Source organism: Sorex fumeus, unplaced genomic scaffold (assembly GCF_029834395.1).
Source record: "Sorex fumeus unplaced genomic scaffold, SorFum_2.1 ptg000020l, whole genome shotgun sequence".
NCBI lineage: Eukaryota > Metazoa > Chordata > Mammalia > Eulipotyphla > Soricidae > Sorex > Sorex fumeus.
This window is the reverse complement of record NW_026606077.1, coordinates 18,988,357-19,007,673: the sequence shown is the minus strand read 5'-3', so window position 1 is coordinate 19,007,673 and position 19,317 is coordinate 18,988,357. Positions and strand designations below refer to the sequence as shown.

General features: G+C 45.4%; 2 protein-coding genes across 4 annotated transcripts in view; one reads left to right on the top strand and one right to left on the bottom strand.

Moving 5' to 3' along the window:
- Nucleotides 1-205: 205 nt before the first annotated feature.
- MPLKIP (M-phase specific PLK1 interacting protein) lies at nt 206-2,079 on the bottom strand. Its single transcript, XM_056113533.1, has 2 exons — nt 1,810-2,079; nt 206-1,040 (listed from the first exon to the last, which is right to left on the bottom strand). The coding sequence occupies exons 1-2, from the start codon at nt 2,068-2,070 to the stop codon at nt 840-842; spliced, it is 462 nt and encodes a 153-aa protein (XP_055969508.1). The 5' UTR covers nt 2,071-2,079; the 3' UTR covers nt 206-839.
- A 122-nt stretch (nt 2,080-2,201) lies between these two features.
- SUGCT (succinyl-CoA:glutarate-CoA transferase) overlaps nt 2,202-19,317 on the top strand; it is a 1,062,570-nt gene continuing 1,045,454 nt past the window's right edge. For all 3 annotated transcript variants that reach the window (XM_056113530.1, XM_056113532.1, XM_056113531.1), the window contains exons 1-5: nt 2,202-2,302; nt 6,737-6,856; nt 16,667-16,718; nt 17,630-17,703; nt 18,843-18,928. In XM_056113530.1, coding sequence (XP_055969505.1) covers nt 2,245-2,302; nt 6,737-6,856; nt 16,667-16,718; nt 17,630-17,703; nt 18,843-18,928 — 390 coding nt within the window. In that variant the 5' untranslated portion in view covers nt 2,202-2,244. The remainder of the gene's footprint in view (nt 2,303-6,736; nt 6,857-16,666; nt 16,719-17,629; nt 17,704-18,842; nt 18,929-19,317) is intronic.

Here is a 19,317-nt window from a genome sequence, read left to right as displayed (position 1 = left end):
CTGGGAATTGTGGTGGAGTGTATGTAGGCCTCATTGCTTAAAAAACAATCTAAGCAGGGACAAATCTCTGGGTCTGACAGAGCTGGGAAACGTTCTTTTCAGGGGAAATGATGAGACTGCTAGTGACCATCTTCCTTGAAGGAAAAGGACTTCATAAAGAAGGAAATTGGAGGATATTCAGACATAGAACTTTAGCTATTCGATCTAATTTAAATAATTTTTTAATCGAATATTATAAACACAGAACTTCATTAACTTTTCCCAGTTAAATAAATACCTCTTTTCACATAAGTTTTTAGTGGGTTTTTGTGATTTCCAATCAAACTGCAATGCATTTACAAAAATATTACATAAAATATAATGAAGGATGATTATAAAGAGTTCTTTTATTCTTGTCCTTTACTCCTTTCCCTATGAACAAATAAAGAACTGCCTACAGTTTAATGGCTTACTATTTCATTGTAAAAAGCAGTGTGCAAGATATTTCCTAAATATCCAGTAATTACAATGCATGACTTAAATTCTACTTCTTTAGCATGTGACAAAACCACATTACAGCTAGAAAAGGTTTTATTTTAATACAATGAAAAGCCATTAGAGTATATAACCAAATATATAAACAAAATGGCAAATATCTAGAAACTGCAAAGCTTCAAGTATGGTCGGCACTTCCAGAACACTAAATATTGCAAATTATCCTACTACATGTCTCCTTTAATAGGAACAGTACTTGCCACAGTAAAAATATCAAGATGTCCCAACTAATTATTCAAAGTTATTCACACCATTTTGTCCAAGTTGCTTCTGACTCAGAAGTTTCCAGCCGTATTTCGGAAATGTTAAGAAAAGTATCTTCCTTTTTTGCCTGTGAATGTCTGAGGGCTGCTGTACTGTTGGCTTACGTCCACTACAGACACTGGTTCTAGGCCAGCCCAAGGGTCTTCAAGCATGGAAGGCTTAAAGTAACTCTCCAAATCATTAGACATTCTCTTGTCTCTACCACGCCCTGATCCGAAAGGTGTAGACGTCCTTGGAGAGCCCTTTGGGAAGAAAACCAGCGGTTACAAGAGTATCTTACAAACGGGACTTTAGGCCGGAGGAGGTCACTGAGCTACACTGGAAGCTGCGTCTGAACCCCAGTCTGTGTCCCGGGCGGTCCAGCATGTCCGTGGAAACCACCAGCGCGTGTGACATATCTGTCGTGTGGGTCCAGCCGCCTGTCCCTCACACTCGGGCCCTAGCACTCTGGGCTACCGATCAACTCTGGCCTCCCGGCCAGCCGCCCGTCCGGGATAGGGGACTGCCCGGGGAAGCCGGCGGTTACCTGGCCGCGGGGGCAGGGGGAGCAAGGGGGGTAGGCGGGGGCGGTGTCCCGGGGGAGCCGTTGGTCCCCTGCCGGGGGGCTGCGACCCGGGGGAGCCGGCGGTCACCTGGCGGGGGGGGGGGGGTGTCTGCGGCCCTGGGGAGCCGGGGAGCTGCGTCCAGGGGGAGCCGGCGGTCACCTGGCCGGGGTGATGCGGCCGGGGGGAGCCGGCGGTCACCTGGCCGGGGTGCTGCGGCCGGGGGGAGCCGGCCGTCACCTGGCCGGGGGGGGGGGTCTATGGCCCGGGGAGCTGCGTCCTGGGGGAGCCGGCGGTTACCTGGCCGCGGGGGCAGGGGGAGGAAGGGGGGTAGGCGGGGGCGGTGTCCCGGGGGAGCCGTTCGTCCCCTGCCGGGGGGCTGCGACCCGTGGGAGCCGGCCGTCACCTGGGCGGGGGGGGGGGGGGTCTACGGCCCGGGGAGCTGCGTCCCGGGGGAGCCGGCAGTTACCTGGCCGTGGGGCTGCGGTCCGGGGGAGCCGGCGAGGCGCGGGGGCGGCCCGGGGGAGCCGGGGGGCGGAGAGCCGAAGCGGGCCCCGGGGAAGCCGCCGCGCCGCGCGCGGGGTCCGTAGGGCGGCGGCGTGTGCTGCGGGGACGCCTGGCGCGGCCCGCCCGGGGCCCCGCGGAAGCCGCCGCCGCCGCCGCCGCCCCAGCCGCCCGCGCCGGGGCCGGGGTACGGAGGGGTCGGGGGCCGAAAGCCCTGGCGGTGCATGGCGGCGGCGACGAGGCGGAAGCCGCGCGCTCTCGCCGGAAGTGCCGGGGGGCCGCGCCGAGGCCCCGCCCCGCGACGCCCCCGGAGGGCGCGGCTCCAGGCGTCGAGAGGCGGCGCGAGGCGGCCCCAGGCGCGCGTCGTTCCCGCACGCGGCCCCGGCGACCGAGCGGCGCGATGCTGGCGACGCGCGTGAGGCTCGCGGCCCCGCTGCACCCCGGCCGCCCGCACCCAGGTACCCGCTCCTTCCCCGCGCCCTGCACCAGCGCGGCGGCCGCGGCGGGAGGGAGCCGGCCCGTCAGGGGGCACGGTCGGCCGCCGCGGCTCCGCCCGCTCGTCCCCGGACCCGGACCGGACCGTTACTCCGGGCCCGTCCCCGCCTGTGCCCGTGTCCGGAGACACGCTCGGCCGGCGCGGGGGACGGCGGGGCCGCTGCTGCCCAGGGCTCTCACCCCTCACCGGGCTGCTGGGGCCGGCCGGGGCGAGGGATCGAAGTGTTCGAAAATGCGCAGCGTTGGCGAGTGGCCTGAGTATTCCGTAGAATACTCACACTTCGAGTAAGGTTCTCTGTGCCCGTATCTGCCGAGTCTTGTGGAGAAGTCCGGTCGGAAAATCTATTTACTTTATGTCTCCTTCCCGTCTCGGTGCTTTGCGGAGCACCAGGGTTCACACGCCTGGTTCTTGCTCTCACTCTTGCCCCTGAAATGTTTATTTATTTTTGGCTGCTCAGCTCGAGTGTAGGAGTTGATCTCAACAAGTGGTACGTGGGTGCTTATAGGAAACTTCTGCATGCAAGTCATGGGGTCTCACTGCTCGAGCCCTCTCCCTGGCCCCTGCCCTTGAAGTGAACGCTTTGCTAAGAGAAGTTAAGTGCCTTGTTTAGATTCCAGTAGCTAGCCAGGGGACCAGAATGCTGGACCAGAATGCGGGCATCTGGAATCCCAGCCACTTTCCCTCCCTGCCCCTTTCCTTCAGGGAATGAATTGACAAGCTTCCCCGCAGTATCTAAATAAGAGTGTAAGTTTTTGGAAGTGGTATGGTGTGGCATTGTTTTATCTTTAGAGTTCAGTAGACTTAACTTAAATGCATTGGATTTTTATATATGAGGTCAGACTGTTCCCTGATGATAGCCTGGGAATTGCAGTATTCCCAACCTGAATTGGTTGGTTTGAGTATTGACTTCTCTTCGGGGAAGAGAGATGAGGAGAAGGGGAAGAAATTCTAGGTTGGGCTATCTGAAGGTAGGAAAATGAACTGGGATAATGGACACGAGAATATGAACTGTGCCGTAAATTAAGTTCAGGTCATTTGGAAAGAAAAGGACTCTTTATTCTTGTGAGCATCTTTGGTATGTTCTCAAAAACTGTGATTGTGGCACTGTTTACAGAGAGCCAGCACTAGAAAATGGGATCCTGAATAGGGCTGTGTTTTCTTTCTTTTTTCTAATGTAGGAGTACTGCTTTTAATTCAGCCATTGATTATGCTGATTAAATTGGGCATGAGCTGCACATTAGTTTTTGTTTCAGTTTTTTAAATTGAATATTCATGAGATAGACCATTACAAAACTTCATAATTGGGTTTCAGTCATATAATGATCCAATACCCTTCCCTCCACCAGTGTACATTTCCACCACCAATGTCCCCCATTTCCCCACCACGATCCCATCCCCCACCAATCTCCCACCTCCAACCCCCAGCCTCCCTCTGTGGGAGGAGCTTTTCTCTCTCTCTCTCTCTCTCTCTCTCTCTCTCTCTCTCTCTCTCTCTCTCTCTCTCTCTCTTCTGCATTATGGTTTGCAATACAGGTGCCACGAGGTCATAGTATTTGTTCAGAGCATTCGGTATTTTTATCGGGATGGTAAGGCTGGACTAATTTTTAAATTGGGTGGCAGCTTTGAGGTACAGATGTGACTGCTAAGGCCTCCAGAAGTACAGGGAGGTGGGGGAGCCCACCCCAACCCTGAGAAAGCCTAGAGATTTCATCATCATCATCATCATCATCATCATTATTATTTGCTTTTCGGGTTACACCCGGTGATACATAGGAGTTTCTCCTGGCCCTACACTCAGGAATTACTCCTGGCGGTGCTCAGGGGACCATATGGAATGCTGGGAATTGAACCTGGGTCAGTGGAGAACTCGGGTCTCCAAGCCTGGAGATTTCAGTCACAAGACCTGAATATTTAGCAGATTATATCTGGTGAGATCCGTCCTGAGTCAGTGGAGTCAGGCTGAGGTTAGTGTATGGCAGTGGTTTTGGATTGTGGAAGCAGTTGGCTGCTGGGGGCTCTGCTTGGGTAGGCACAGGCCAGCCCGCCCCCCTCTGATTTATCCCAGTCTGTTCAGCCATGTGTGTGGGTCTGAGATTAACTGTGGCTTTTGATCTCTTTCATGATTTATTTATGGGTTTCTGAAATAAAGCCAATAAATGAGCTTGTGTAGCTGAACTGGAGGTGGTTTGTGGGTGTGGCTCCCACATACCTAACTTTTGGCCATTTAATTTCTTGGTAAACTGGCCCCTAGTTGTTGGGTCTGGCCAAAGGCACAGTGGTAATTTTGGGGTATCAGGAAGCCTGAAGGCACCATCAGGCTGCTGATGCACTTGCCCCGCAGGTACAGGTTGGCCTGCTGGTGGCACCATAATCCCTGGAGGACACTTTTTTGGGGTGGCAGGGGACACACCTGGCTCTGTTCAAGGCTTATTTCTGGCTCTGCACTCAGGAACAACTTCTGGTGGGGCTCATATATGGTGCCAGCTATGGAACTTGGGTCTGCCACGCATAAGGCAAGTGTCATACCCACTGTACTGTAGCTCCACCCCAACACCCTCTTGGCATGTCATCAGGGAGCTTAGTACTCAGGAGCTGTATGCAGAGTACCAGTAAGAACTGATTATCTTTGTGGTCGTATCTTAAACTTTTTACACTAATGTAAGAAGTAATACCCAATCAAAGAAATGGTAGGTGTAAGAGTAAGTGAGACCTTGTCTGTTTCTACAAGATTGAGGGTCTTGGGGCTGGAGAGATAGCACAGCGGGTAGGGCGTTTGCCTTGCACCAACCTGAGTTCGATTCCCAGCATCCCGTATGGTCCCCTGAGCACCGCCAGGAGTAACCCCTGTGCATCGCCAGGTGTGACCCAAAAAGCAAAAAAAAAAAAAAAAGATTGAGGGTCTTTATTTAGGTTACTTAAGACTTTGGGGTGGAGAGAGGCTTCCTAAATGGTGTCCAGGGAGTCTGGGGCCACTCTGAGCAGTTCTGGTGCTGTGGGGTCAAACTGGGATCTGTCTCATATAGGGTAAACTTCTAGATCTCTTCACTATCTCTGACCCTTTACTATCTCTGACACCATATTTCAAGTATGGTTTGAAGGGGATATCTTCTGAAGATTCTGCTTCTCCTCATCCCCACATAACCAAACTCTACTAATATGCTGGGAGGAAAATACCAATAAATAATATTTGGTAATCAACAGGGGTTCGGTCATATGTGTACCAGATCCAGACTTGATCCTGGCACTGCATGGTTTTCTGAGCTTTCCTGGGTGTCGTCCTGCTGCCCCAGCACCTCTGTGCTGGCCCTGGGAAGTCTCCAACCCTTTGGGACCAGAATAGTGCCAAGTCCTCAGGCCTTCAAATTGAACCTCTGGCCCAGTTGTCCAAGAATCATAGGAGAGAATCATTCCTAGACCTTCTGAGAACTGCTTGGGTGGTAGTCCAAGGCCCCACCAAAAAATGAGAGCAGTTGGACTGTGTTTGAAGAAATAATTGGAATCTCCGATCTTAGCTCATGGTTCCTCCCCTCCCCTCCAAGGTTCTGGGGCACCTCAGGGATTTTCAGCACTTTCTGAAAGGAAAGCCAGTATTTTAGGTGGTGTCAGGTATTAATGAGTGGTGCAGATATAAAGTTAGTTTAGTCCTGCTACTGATTATAGAGAAGAGTTATTTATTTATTTATTTTTTTGCATGATCAGTATTTTCTAAGCCAAGAAAACAAGGACCTGGGGTAAAGGGTAATCTTTGGGAGTTAAAAGATGACAGGATACCCAGAGGACTCCAGGAGATTATGTTTCACAGAGATCTCAAACTCAGAGACATTCTCAAGGTTGAGATTGCTTAACTATTATCTTTCCCCAGGAGAAATTACATTCCAAAGCATAAGAATCCAGGTATCTTTCCCTTTCTTAAAGGAAAACGTGCTTACCTCCCTTTGCCTTCCTTTCTCGGGAAAGGTGTCAACTTGGCAGCTGACATACAAACTCCTAGAGTAGTAATCTGGGGAACCTTTCCCATTAAGCCTGTTTTTGTGCAGGCCTAACCTACACTGGCTCTCATACAATACCAGTGGGGAAAATGCTGTTTCTTGGTCTATGCATAATAACTTGCTTCTCCTTTAGAAACCAAATGCTTATTTTCAGGCTGAAAATGAATAAAAAGAGTTAAGAACTTACATTTTTGACATAAAATACTTCTAGGGAAAGGTAATATATTTAATAATTTCTTTTAAAAATTTATTTTCTTTCTTTGAAGGGTTTTACTGTGAATGACTCAGGGAAAGAATGTGTGAGGTGTGGCTGAGGTAGCAGAGGAGGGGAAAGTGAGATCCCTAGGTCCCTGCTCCCAGAGGACTTCTTTCATTCTAAGGCTGACCACAAGCTCCCCTTGTCACAGGTGGCTTCACCTGGTCAGGCATACGGATCAGAGCATCAGGAGCAAGCAGGTTGTGGCACCATGCCCTGAGCACTTCATTCATCACTGGGAGGACCGCAGGCAGTGATGCCCATCACACAGGTATGTCCTTAAGGGCTGGGGAATGGTATTCTAGCGTTGCGTACAGGTGCTACCCTACTCACACACCTATCCCACGGAGATAAAGCTAAGAATGTACCCTCTGATTTTCCAGGGAAATAAGCCTGAAAATTTAAAAAAAAAGTATTTTTACTCAAGAGTTGCTTCTTGTGACTTCCTAGGAAACCGTTCTCTAGAACATAAGGGAAGATTTGAGGCTAAGGGAGATCTTCCTCCACTAGGCTGTGCCTCCCCTCTGCAACGCCCCCCCCCCCCGCCACCTCCCCCCCAGGAATCCATATCATTGGAAATACACTGAAAGTCTGCCCACACTTAGTGCTGTCCTAAGGCCTCTTGCTGATGGGGGCCTCTTGCTGATGAAAGCTTCTCCATGCAGCAGATGTGATCATTGGCTCCAGGGGGGTTTGGTGATCAGCACAGCCAGCGTGGAGCTCTGGCAGGAGCTATTGCCTAGGAGTCACAGAGATAGGGACAGTGGCCAATGTGATCCTGCTGGTGGTGATGAGATCTGAGCCCTCGGGAAGCTCTCCTGGCACCTGTTACACTAGTAAAGCTTATCCGGGTGGATGTATGTGTGGCAGATGTGGTGGGAGCTTTGAAGAAGCCCTTCCCACGTTCAGAGCACTTGGGAGGCTTCTCCCCAGTGTGGATCCACTGGGCTGTTTTCTGGTTGGAGTGGGGATTGAAGGTTTTGTCACACTGGACACATACAAGAATTCTGTCTAGCCTTGGGCCTTGAATAAGCAATAGAACCCAGACCCCTGGCTCTCCAGCTGGGCCAGGGCCTTCCTGCCATACTTTTGGGGATGGATCCCTTCTAGCCCAGCAGTAGGCTCAGGTGCTGCCGTGGCTTCTCCCTACTGGGATCTGAAGGCCTCCTGAGTCTTACACTCTGCGAAGCACCCTGCTGCCTAGGCAGGTGCGGTTCTGGACTCTGCTTCTTCTCACTGCCAATCTGTGAAGCCTTCTCTCCTGCTGGTCCAGTCAGAGGCCTGTTTAATAATTTCTGTCTGTAGAAATATTGATAAGTACAGCTAAGATTTTCCTTAAATATTTAAACATACAAAGAATGTTTTCTGAAACTTCTGTAATAAAATTCTTTATAATAAAATAAGGCATCTTTTTGTGGCTTTCTCTTGGCGGTCCTCACACAATCATGGAGGTGCTGAACCAGTCAATCGTATTCTTCATCAATGTCGTCAATGACGGCATCTTCCTATGTTGCAGCAATAGTACGAAAGAGCTCCCAGTTGGTGGTCGTTCTGGGAGTTCTCTTCTTAAACTTTGCAGTCCTTTCTCCCCACTCTGTGAAGTAGAATTTTGCACAAAGGAGACGGTGGTCTGATCCCGTTTGGAATTTTGGGACAACAGCGACATCGGTCAGGCAAAACCGTCCATTAAATATGATGTGGTCAGTTTTGTTGTGGAACTGTCAACCAGGAGACTCCCATGCCCAACGTTTAGATTCATCCTTCTGGAACTGTGAGTTATCATGGATGGTCTTGGGCAACGTGATGAACTCAGACAGTCTCTCACCCTGTTCATTCCATTCTAGGCTATGGGTCCCGATGTGGAGTTCTTCGGCTGATCTTCTCGGTCCTATCTTGGCATTAAAATCACCAACAATGATCTTGTAGAAGGGGTGGTCTTCTTTGTAGAACTTCTCCAGCTCCACGTAGAACTTTTTAATTTCTTCTTCATCATAATTGGATGTTGGTGCGTAGACAACGAAGATAGAAACTGCTGGCAGTGAGCCACATCTATTCAAGTGTTATCATCTGATTCGGGTTGTTATTCAAATGAATCAATGCTCATGGCCAAGTTCATGTTGACAAGTTTCCGTCCCAGTGGAAAACCAGCAGGACTGTACTACTGTACAAGAAGGGAGACATCCACGACATTGGCAACTATCGCTCAATCTGCCTGTTGTCTGTTGTCTACAAGCTGTTCACTCGAGTCATCCTGAAGAGGATTGGCAGAATACTAGATGAAGAACAATCATGCGAGCAAACTGGGTTCTGAAAAGGATTCAGCACGATTGACCATATCCACACAGTGACCAAGGTCATTGAGGTTTCTCAGGAGTTCAAGATGCCGCTCTGTCTAACATTCATTGATTTAAAGAAAGCCTTTGATTCTGTTGAGACTGAAGCGGTCATCAAAACCCTAGCCAAACAGGAGAGTCAAACTCAATACATCAGGATCCTCTGTGAGCTATATTACGAATTCACTACCAGGATCTCACCATTCTACAAGGGAGTTATCATCTACATCAAGAGAGGGGTTTGGCAGGGTGATACCATTTCACCAAAAACTCTTCAATGCCACCCTCAAGAACATCATGCGACGACTGGAATGGGAAGTAATGGGAGTGAAGATAGACTGTCGGCAACTACACCATCTCCGCTTCACTGATGACCTTGTTCTAATAACACCAAACATTAGCCAAGCAGCACAAATACTGGCGAACTTTGACCTTGAGTGTGGAAAGGTCAGATTGCTGCTGAATCTCATGAAGACAATGTTTATTAGAAACAGACTTGGTCCTGACATTCCATTCTCTCTTAACAGAATGAACATCTCTGAATGAAGCAGTTATGTGTACCTAGGATGAAAACTCAACATGACAAATGACCTGGCACCTGAGTTGCACAGGAGGAAGAGAGCATCTTGGAACGCCTTCAATCACGTTGAAGAAATAGCTAAGAGGACGAAGAACCTCTAGCTCTGGGCCCATCTCTTCGATTCCATTGTTCTTCCTGCATTAACGTACGCCTCAGAGACCTGGGCCCTATGAAAACAGGATGAGAACACTGTTCGCGTCTCCCAAAGAGGAATCAAAAGAGCTATACTTGGAGTATCATGCTTCACTCAAGTGAGAGAAAGAAAGAATTGGGAGTTCTGATCTCCATTGATGATTGGGAATCAGGGACGCTGTCTTGTTTGTCAAGGTGTTGAAAATCAGATGGGCTGGACACATAATGAGATTTGGAGATGACAGCTGGACTAGAGCTGTTACTGACTGGATTCCACAGGACATCAGAAGATTACGGGGCACACACCTATGAGATGGTTAGACTTCTTCATCAAGACCCTGAACGATTGGTTTGAGGCTCTTCATGTTCCTGGAGCAAGCAGATGCCATTGGGCTACACTAGAATGTGGCAGGGATGAATGGAGACGTTACTGGTGCCCTTCAAGCAAATAGATGAGTTTTATTTGGGGATGTCAAATGATCAAGTGATCAAGTGATAATAAAACTGGAGTGATAGCACAGCGGTAGGGCATTCGCCTTACAAGCGGCCAACATGGCCGACCCGAGTTCGATTCCTCCGCCCCTCTCGGAGAGCCCGGCAAGCTACCGAGAGTATTCGATATGCCAGACACAGTAACAACAAAGTCTCCAATGGAGACGTTACTGGGCCCGCTCGAGCAAATCGACGATCAACGGGAGGGCCTTTTTTATTTGGGGATGTCAAATGATCAAGTGATCAAGTGATAATAAAATAAAGATATTGTCATTAGCCTTCTCATGTTACAGATTGCCAGTAGTATAATGCACTAAATTAACTGCATTGTGGGAATGTGTTGTGAACTCCTAGATAGGGTTAGGCCTGCATTGAATACATACAGAAGGAGGTATTGAATATTGAATATTGCTCTTACTGATAAAGTCAGGTATCAGAAGAAACTTGTTTTCAAGTCATTGAGAGCCAAAATCTGTTAGTAGTTATCTTTAAAATTTTATGTATGTATACATTATTTTTGGTAGTAAAGCACAATTTTTTAATTTTGTATTTGCTTTCTTTAGACTAATATTTTCACTAAGGGTATAGGTATCATTATATTAACTTGTGTTTAGGTTTCCCATAAAAATAATAAAATTACTGACAGAATGTGTTAATTTCAAGGAAAATATAAATGTGAATGTTTTTCTAGACAATTTTTATTTTAAATGAGTAAATAAAATTTATTATCACAAGAATTTATATATTCATATTTGTCAATTACTGTTCAAGTTATTTGCATTTTCCAAAATATATCAATTTTGGTAAAAAACTTGAAATTCTTTTTTTTTTTTTTATTTTTTTTTTTTTCTTCAGCCTTTCTTTTTCTTTTTTTTAAATTTTTATTAGTGACAAACCAGGGGTACAGTTGTAGACTTACAAATTTTTGTGCTTGGGTTTCAATTATACAATGATCAAGTACCCATCCCTCCACCAGTGCCCATTTTCTACCACCACGAATCCCAGTATCCCTCCCACCCTCCATCCTCTGTGGGTGTTGTGGTTTGCAAAAGAGGCATTGAGTGGCAATCATGTTTGGTCTATAGTCTACTTTCAGCATTCTTCTCCCATCCTGGGAGGATCCTCCCAACACCCTTTATTTGGTGTTCCCTTCTCTATCTGAGCTCCCTTTTCCCCTAGCATGTGTGGCTGGCCTCCAAGCCATGGAGCAAACCTCCTCTTCAGCCTTTCTTTTTTTTTTTTTTTTTTTTTTTTTTTATAATTTATTTATTTATTGAATCACTGTGGGAAAAGTTACAGAGCTTTCGGGTTTAGGTCTCAGTCATGTAGATACCGAACACATTTCCCTTTACCAATACTCATTTTTAACCCCGAACCCCAATAGACCCCCACCTCCCACCCCTCCCAATTCCTGTGAGGCAGATGAGTTCTAGTTAATACTCTATCTACTTTGACTAGATAGATTATTTCGATAGAAGATGCACAATTATTGTTTAGAGTTTACGACCCCCCCCCCCCCAATCAGACATGCCGAAACAGCGTTGTGAAATGATTTGCTTTCTACAACTTGGTTTAAGAATAAAATGATGTCGCGCGGTTTTGAATTTCTGCTATTTTACTTATTGACCCTGGAAGAATTTCTATTAAAAGTTAGCTAGTTAAGAGATTGGTTTCTGTGCCCTGGAGTCGTGGCCGTGCCGGAGAGCCGCTCGTGGGGGGCAGCTGGCGACCCCGGTGGGGCGTGGGGGACGGCCCACAAAGCCCCCCTTCCCATGAGGTCCCCGCTGCTCCCCCCCCGAGCCCGGCTCAAACCCGCTTTCCACAAGGCTCCCGTGCGGCCGCCATCTTTCTTTCCAGAGAGGAGCGGGCGGGCTGGTCAACGCCCTTCCCCCTCCGGGCAGGCTTGGTGGCGCGGATCAACACAAGTCCATTTGCTTTTCTGCTCCAAGCGGCTGGTTCTCTGTGCTAAGTCCTTGTGCCTCCGGGGCCGTGGCCGTGCCGGAGAGCCGCTCGTGGGGGGCAGCTGGCGACCCCGGTGGGGCGTGGGGGACGGCCCACAAAGCCCCCCTTCCCATGAGGTCCCCGCTGCTCCCCCCCCGAGCCCGGCTCAAACCCGCTTTCCACAAGGCTCCCGTGCGGCCGCCATCTTTCTTTCCAGAGAGGAACGGGCGGGCTGGTCAACGCCCTTCCCCCTCCGGGCAGGCTTGGTGGCGCGGATCAACACAAGTCCATTTGCTTTTCTGCTCCAAGCGGCTGGTTCTCTGTGCTAAGTCCTTGTGCCTCCGGGGCCGTGGCCGTGCCGGAGAGCCGCTCGTGGGGGGCAGCTGGCGACCCCGGTGGGGCGTGGGGGACGGCCCACAAAGCCCCCCTTCCCATGAGGTCCCCGCTGCTCCCCCCCCGAGCCCGGCTCAAACCCGCTTTCCACAAGGCTCCCGTGCGGCCGCCATCTTTCTTTCCAGAGAGGAACGGGCGGGCTGGTCAACGCCCTTCCCCCTCCGGGCAGGCTTGGTGGCGCGGATCAACACAAGTCCATTTGCTTTTCTGCTCCAAGCGGCTGGTTCTCTGTGCTAAGTCCTTGTGCCTCCGGGGCCGTGGCCGTGCCGGAGAGCCGCTCGTGGGGGGCAGCTGGCGACCCCGGTGGGGCGTGGGGGACGGCCCACAAAGCCCCCCTTCCCATGAGGTCCCCGCTGCTCCCCCCCCGAGCCCGGCTCAAACCCGCTTTCCACAAGGCTCCCGTGCGGCCGCCATCTTTCTTTCCAGACAAAACTTGAAATTCTTAAGAAAATAACAAGAAAAAATAATTGCTCTAAACTATGAAGCATATATTAGAAAAATGAACTTTGAATAATTTAAATATTTAAATTGGAAAATAAAAGCCTTATGAATTTCACCTAAGAGTAAGAGTCTTGGCTTTGGGTAACCAACTACACATAATGTATGTTGTAATCACTTATATGATTTGGAATTGTATAAATATGATTCCAGTGAATAGTTAAAATAACATCCCAGGCTGCTATCTCTTGAAGAAACTTCTTGTAAATATGGCTCTCGGTTGGCATTTGGAAACCTGACACTTGAAGTACTACCTGAATAATATGAGTATGTAGAAGATTTGTTCAAACAATTTGATTTATGTTGAGTAACTGTTTCTTCTTGGAGTTTGGAACTTGAGACTACCATATCTCAAAGAGTTTATATGTGAAGGGTCTAAATAACATGTTGAATTTTAACTTCACAGTACAGTAATATTGCATATGTTATTGATTATTTTTATTTTTTATTTTTTTGATTTTTGGGTCACACCATTGATGCTCAGGGGTTACTCCTGGCTCTGTATTCAGGAATTACTCCTGGCAGTGCTCAGGGAACCATTTGGGATGCCAGGGATCGAACCCAGCTCTGCCTTGTGCAAGGCAAATGCCCTACCCGCTCTGGTCCCGTTAGTGATTGTTTTGTTCCTGAAGAAAACATGTTCGGTTTAACCCCTCTGGGAACAGAGGACATAAGAAGCTTGCGTATAGATTTATTCAGGCTGCCTTTTCCACCTTACTGATGCTGTCCTGTTATTTTGATATAAAATCGTAGTCATGAATACAACTGTATGCTGAGTTCTGTGAATCCTTTTTAAAAAAAAACACTGAAAATGTGGATAGTCTTAACCCTGAAAAAGGGAAAAATTTTTTTTGAAAGTTAAATTCTAACATCATTTTTTTAAAAGAAGTTTAAATTCCAAAAGAATTTTGAAAACACAAAGAGCAGATAGGGATTTTGTTCTTGTTTTTACACACCCAGTAGTACTCAGGGATCACCCAGGCAGTGCTCAGGGGATGATATATGTTGCCAGGAATTGAACCCGGGTCAGCTGTGTGCAAGGGAATGCCCTACCTCCTATGCTATCTTGGGAATGGCCCTGGGAAAAATATAATTAATAAAAGTCAATATCCTTACTGCGTAAGGAATCTGTCAAAATTACAAGAAAAATGTATCTGTGGAAATACAGGCCAACAACACAGATAATTTATAAGAGAAAAATGAAAAAGATAATAATGTTTAATATCAGAAGTTATGAAATGAACTTTAAAATAATAAATGACATGTAAATTTTTTTTTCTTTTTGGGTCATATCCGGTGATGCACAGGGGTCACGTCTGGCTCTGCACTCAGGAATTACCCCTGGCGGTGCTCAGGGGACCATATGGGATGCTGGGAATCGAACCCGGGTCGACTGTGTGCAAGGCAAATGCCCTTATCCACTGTGCTGTTGCTCCAGCCCCTGACATCTAAAATTTTAACTCAAAATTTGGAGCACTGAAAGGTTCCTCAAAGCTAAGAGACCATATTCAGGTTTATGGAAGAAAATTAAGACCACTTCTTTTGTTGTTGTTGTTGCTGGTATTAATACTGCCTTTCTGCTGAACAATTTGATAATTGATACAGGAAGTATTTTTGTCTTTGTTTTGGGGCTACATGTGGCTGTGGTCAGAACCTATTCCTGGCTCTGTGCTCAGGGATCACTCTTCTAAGTGCTCTGAGGACCATATGTTGCGGGGATTCACTGTGGGTCAACTACATAGAAGGCAAGTGCCTTGTCTGGTCTCCACAGACAGTGGTGCTGGAGTTTGAATACCTGTCTTCACCTGTATAGCCATTCCTTGGCCCAGCCATAAATGCCCACGTAAACCCATGTTCACACTGCAGTTGTTTCTGTGAATTAAATCCCATCAGTGGAGGGAAATTGATCAAATGATGTTAGTGGTGCTGGGGATACGACTGCAATTGCTTTACCCTGATCACAGCATTTCATAGTTTTACTGGAAAATGTCAAATTGCTCTACTAAAAGATTGTTGCCCTGTAATACAACAGTGCCCATTTCACCACGTTTTGTTTGACTGGCTGAGGAGAGAAAGATCCTTTCAAAAATGATCATGGTAATTCTTTTCTTGAGGAGAGGAGGCTATTTGGATATGCTCAGGATTGACTCCCGACTCTGCTCAGGAATCACTACTGGCAGGCTTGGGGGAGCCATATGTGGTACCAGGAATCCAATCAGGGTCAGCCGCATGCAAGACAAGTGCCATACCTGCTGTACTCTGGCCCAGTAATTTTAATTTTTATTATAAATGTTTTAATCTCTTCCATCTGTCATTTCTTATTTTTAGCTTTATGGTATCTTTAATTGGAGTTTAAAGTTCATACAGCTACAGCTTACCAACGTTGATGATATTTAAATGATGTTTTGATAGAGAAGAACTTTGCTCAGCCTCATAGTATCTTATTATTTGGTCATAAATGGCTTAATTTAATGGCTCACAAATGGCTTACTTTAAATTTTATTCACAAAGGCTTTAACACTATTGCAAGCATGTTACCTAAACTATAATAGTAATGATAATGATCATCATCACTATAATAATAGTGATGATAGTATTGGGACTGGGAGACAGTGCAGTGGTTAGGGCTCATGGTTGCATATTCTCAGCCTTGGGGTAATTGCTGGTGCTACCTTGAGCGGTTAACCAGAAAGTTTCTTGACTGCAGCAATTTTCTCCATACCTTTCATCTTACTATTTCCAACCCAGCCATTCATTATCCGTCTTGACTATGTTTTCAGTAGGTGCTGCTGGCAGTATAATCCATCAGTCTGAAATATAGAGTCCTGACAGGCTCCTTTTAGAATTGAAAGTCTTTGAAATATAGGTTCCACCAAATGCCAGTATTTCATAGTTGTTCAGTGAAATTGGAAAAAGTAGTATCATCTGTCTAATGCACATCCTATTGTGGTCTGCCTTCTTAAAAAGAGATAATAAGGCTTCCACTAGTTAAAAGGACCAGCAGGTCTTTGGAAGGAATATTTTTGTTCTTTTTCTACTTCCTCTAAGCAGTAGTTAGACTAGGAGGTGATTGTGATCTTTAGAGACTTTAATTTTTATCACTGTCACTGTCCTCCTGTTCATAGATTTTCTTAAGCAGGCCCAGTAACATCTCCATTGTGACACTTGTTACTGTGTTTGGCATATTGAATACGTCATGGGTAGCTTGCCAGGCCTTGCTGTGTGGGCAAGATACTCTCAGAAGCTTGCTGGGCTCTCCGAGAGGGTCGGAGGAATTGAACTCGGGTCAGCCATGTTGGCCACTTGCAAGGCAAACACCCTACCACTGTGCTATTGCTCCAGCCCTTAATTTTTATAGACTGACTTAATTGGATCTGGATTAGAGCAAGGTATCTGTTATATATAAAGTAAAATTACTGTGAAGAAAAGGGGGCAGAGAGATAGTCCAGCGGGTAGGGCCTTTGCCATGCATCCACCCAACCAGTGTTTGATCACGGGTGCCACATAGGGTCCTCTGAGCCCGCCAGGAGTGATTACTGAGTGCTGAGCCAGGAGTAAACCCTGAGCACTGCTGGGTGTGGCCCAAAAGCCAAAATCCAAACCCAAACACTTGATCAGTAACAGAGATTACTTAAAACAATATGAGAAATTATGTATTCTGCCTCCTGAAAGTAGTAATCATAGTCTACAAATATCTTTTGTGTTTTGGCAGGTGTTCACAAAATGAAGCCATTGGAGGGTATAAAAATTCTTGATCTAACCAGGTTTGTTTTGGTTCATTTATGGGTTGGTGTTAGTTTTTTCTTTTACTCAAAAAAATTATTTGGATTATAAAAGGGTATGTATATACTTATTATTGAAAATTTACAAAGAATTCCACCTGTAATTCTATGGTTTAAGAGAAGATGGCTATAGTATTTATGTATTTCTAAGATAAATATATACATATATATTTTTTTGAGGGGGGTCACACCCGTTGTTGCACAGGCGTTACTCCTGGCTCAGGCACTCAGGAATTACTCCTGGCGATACTTGGAGAACCTTATGAGATCCTGGGAATTGAACCCGGGTCAGCCACGTGCAAGACAAATGCCCTACCCGCTGTGCTATTGCTCCAGCCCCTAAATATATAATTTTAAAAAGAATAATTTGAGCTATATTATAATTACAGTTTACCCAAATATTAAATATAATGCTCTGAATATCTTTCCAGATCACTGAAAATTCAGCAAAAATATAAGTTGATATTTCATTATTCAGTTATGACATAATTACCTAATAATCTCCAAATGTATGACTCTCTTAAATTTGGCTTCTTTGGGACTGGAAATATTTTAGGGCATTTGCCTTGCACATGACCGACCCGGGTTTGATCCCCGGCATCCCATAGCCAGGTCCCCCAAGCACCACCAGGAGTAGCCCCTAAGCATTGCTGGGTGTGACCCAAAAAGCCAAAAAAAATTCTTTATATATACACATTTGTCTTGGAAAATCTTTTGATTTTCCTTAGTTTAGAATTCTACAAGGAAAGCTCTTGATACAGATAGTCAAGTTACTTTTTAAAGCAATTAACAATTTTATTCTTACATTATGTTAGATTGTCTGTTGATGAACTATTAATAACAATATAAACAGCCTTAGGATGATAACGGATTTATTATGGTTAACATTACAGAGTCCTGGCAGGACCTTTTGCTACTATGAACTTAGGAGATCTTGGAGCAGAAATTATAAAGGTGGAAAGACCAGGTAAAGCTATTATTCTTTTTAATGATATCTTTGAATTAAAAAAAATACAGTTCATAATTCCTTGAAGTAGATGTCCAGAATAAAATGTATTTTTGATGTTTTTAAACTTTTACTTTGAAGCAAAATCTAGATGAATGACATGTTCCTTTTAAATAGTATTGCAAATCATAGACATTTTCTATTGTATATTTCCCTTTTTTGATTTGTGAGTGCAAAAACTCAATAGATTTATTTTTTGATCATCACTTAGATTCCACTTTACATAAAGAATCATTTATATTTTTCAGATTTAAATGATATTTAACAAAAATGTTTTGCATAACAGTATTTTTTTACACATTTAATACCAGGGAAACCTAAAACTGACTTATTTGCCAAGAAACTGGGTAACAATTTCTTCTCAAATTTGCCATTATTAAATCTAAACTGACAGTGGGTTATTTTCTTCTAAACTTTGATTTTCAGGGGTGCACTTTAGTGAAAGAAGGTATGGAAACATTTACCTGATGGGTAAATGAGTTTGGACAATTCTTAAAACTCCATTAGTTCTCCTTTAGGTTGTTGGTTCCAACCTAAAGTCTTCAGCTAACTTTATTTAGTTTCCTTTGAATATATATGGTATGTGAACCTGTTGGTTTGAAATGTCTTATGATATGTTAGGGTTAAAAATTACATGAATTGTCTCTTAATTGTGGGATATAAAAGAACATGTTGGTGCATGATGAATGCCCAAAGGCAGCAGAAACTTCTGTGTGAAGCTTTCCATAGAGGAGAAAAGTGTGTGTGTGGGGGTTGGGTGGGAGGGGTGGGGAGGTCTGGGACGGTGGTGGATAAATGTGGACACTCTGGTGGAGGGTGTGGTGTTGGATTCTGTTATGTATGAAAGCTACAGAACCTTAAAAAAAATATTTTTAGGTCTCAGCCAGAGAGATAGTACAGAGTATTTAAGATGTTTGCTCTGCAAATGGCCAATAGGAGTTAGATAAAGGTGTTTGCTTTGCAATGCCAGCAGGAGTCAGATCCCTGCACTGCATTTGTTCCCTCCAGCACTTCCTAAGCACTGGTCAGGAATAATCCCTGAGTAAAAAGGCATGGCCCTAACTCCCTTCAGAATTAATAACTCATACTATTATTTCCAGGAGTTGGTGATGATACACGAGCTTGGGGGCCACCTTTTGTTGGGACAGAAAGTACTTATTTTCTCAGTGTTAATCGAAATAAAAAAGTAAGAGTTATATACCTTTTTTTTTTTTTGGTTTTCTTTGTGTAATTCTCTTAAAATAACAAAATTTTGATATCATCATGGCTTGCTTTAATATTTTTATAGATAGAAATAATATTTTGATTAAGTTGAAATTTTATTCATTAGATATCAAATGAAAATAGTAGGATAGAACTTTTTGCTAATCTTTCTTTTTCTATTAACTTCATTTACTGAGAATGATGGCTTATAATGGAAACTACTTCAGGGAGAAATCATTGATTCTTTACATTTACTAATCACTTAGTGATTTCTAAGTAATTAACAAGGCATGGTTACTTATTTTATTTTCATTTTTAGTGTTTGATGATAATAAGGATTATAGTAAAAAAATGATTTAAATAGTAAAAAAT

What these genes read in the sequence shown, in the direction of transcription:
- MPLKIP (XM_056113533.1), bottom strand. Translation starts at nt 2,070, where the DNA reads ATGCACCGCCAGGGCTTTCGGCCCCCGACCCCTCCGTACCCCGGCCCC. An exon ending in GACCGCAGCCCCACGGCCAG is followed by an intron (nt 1,041 to 1,809) that starts GTAACTGCCGGC and finishes TTCTTCCCAAAG; the next exon opens with GGCTCTCCAAGGACGTCTAC.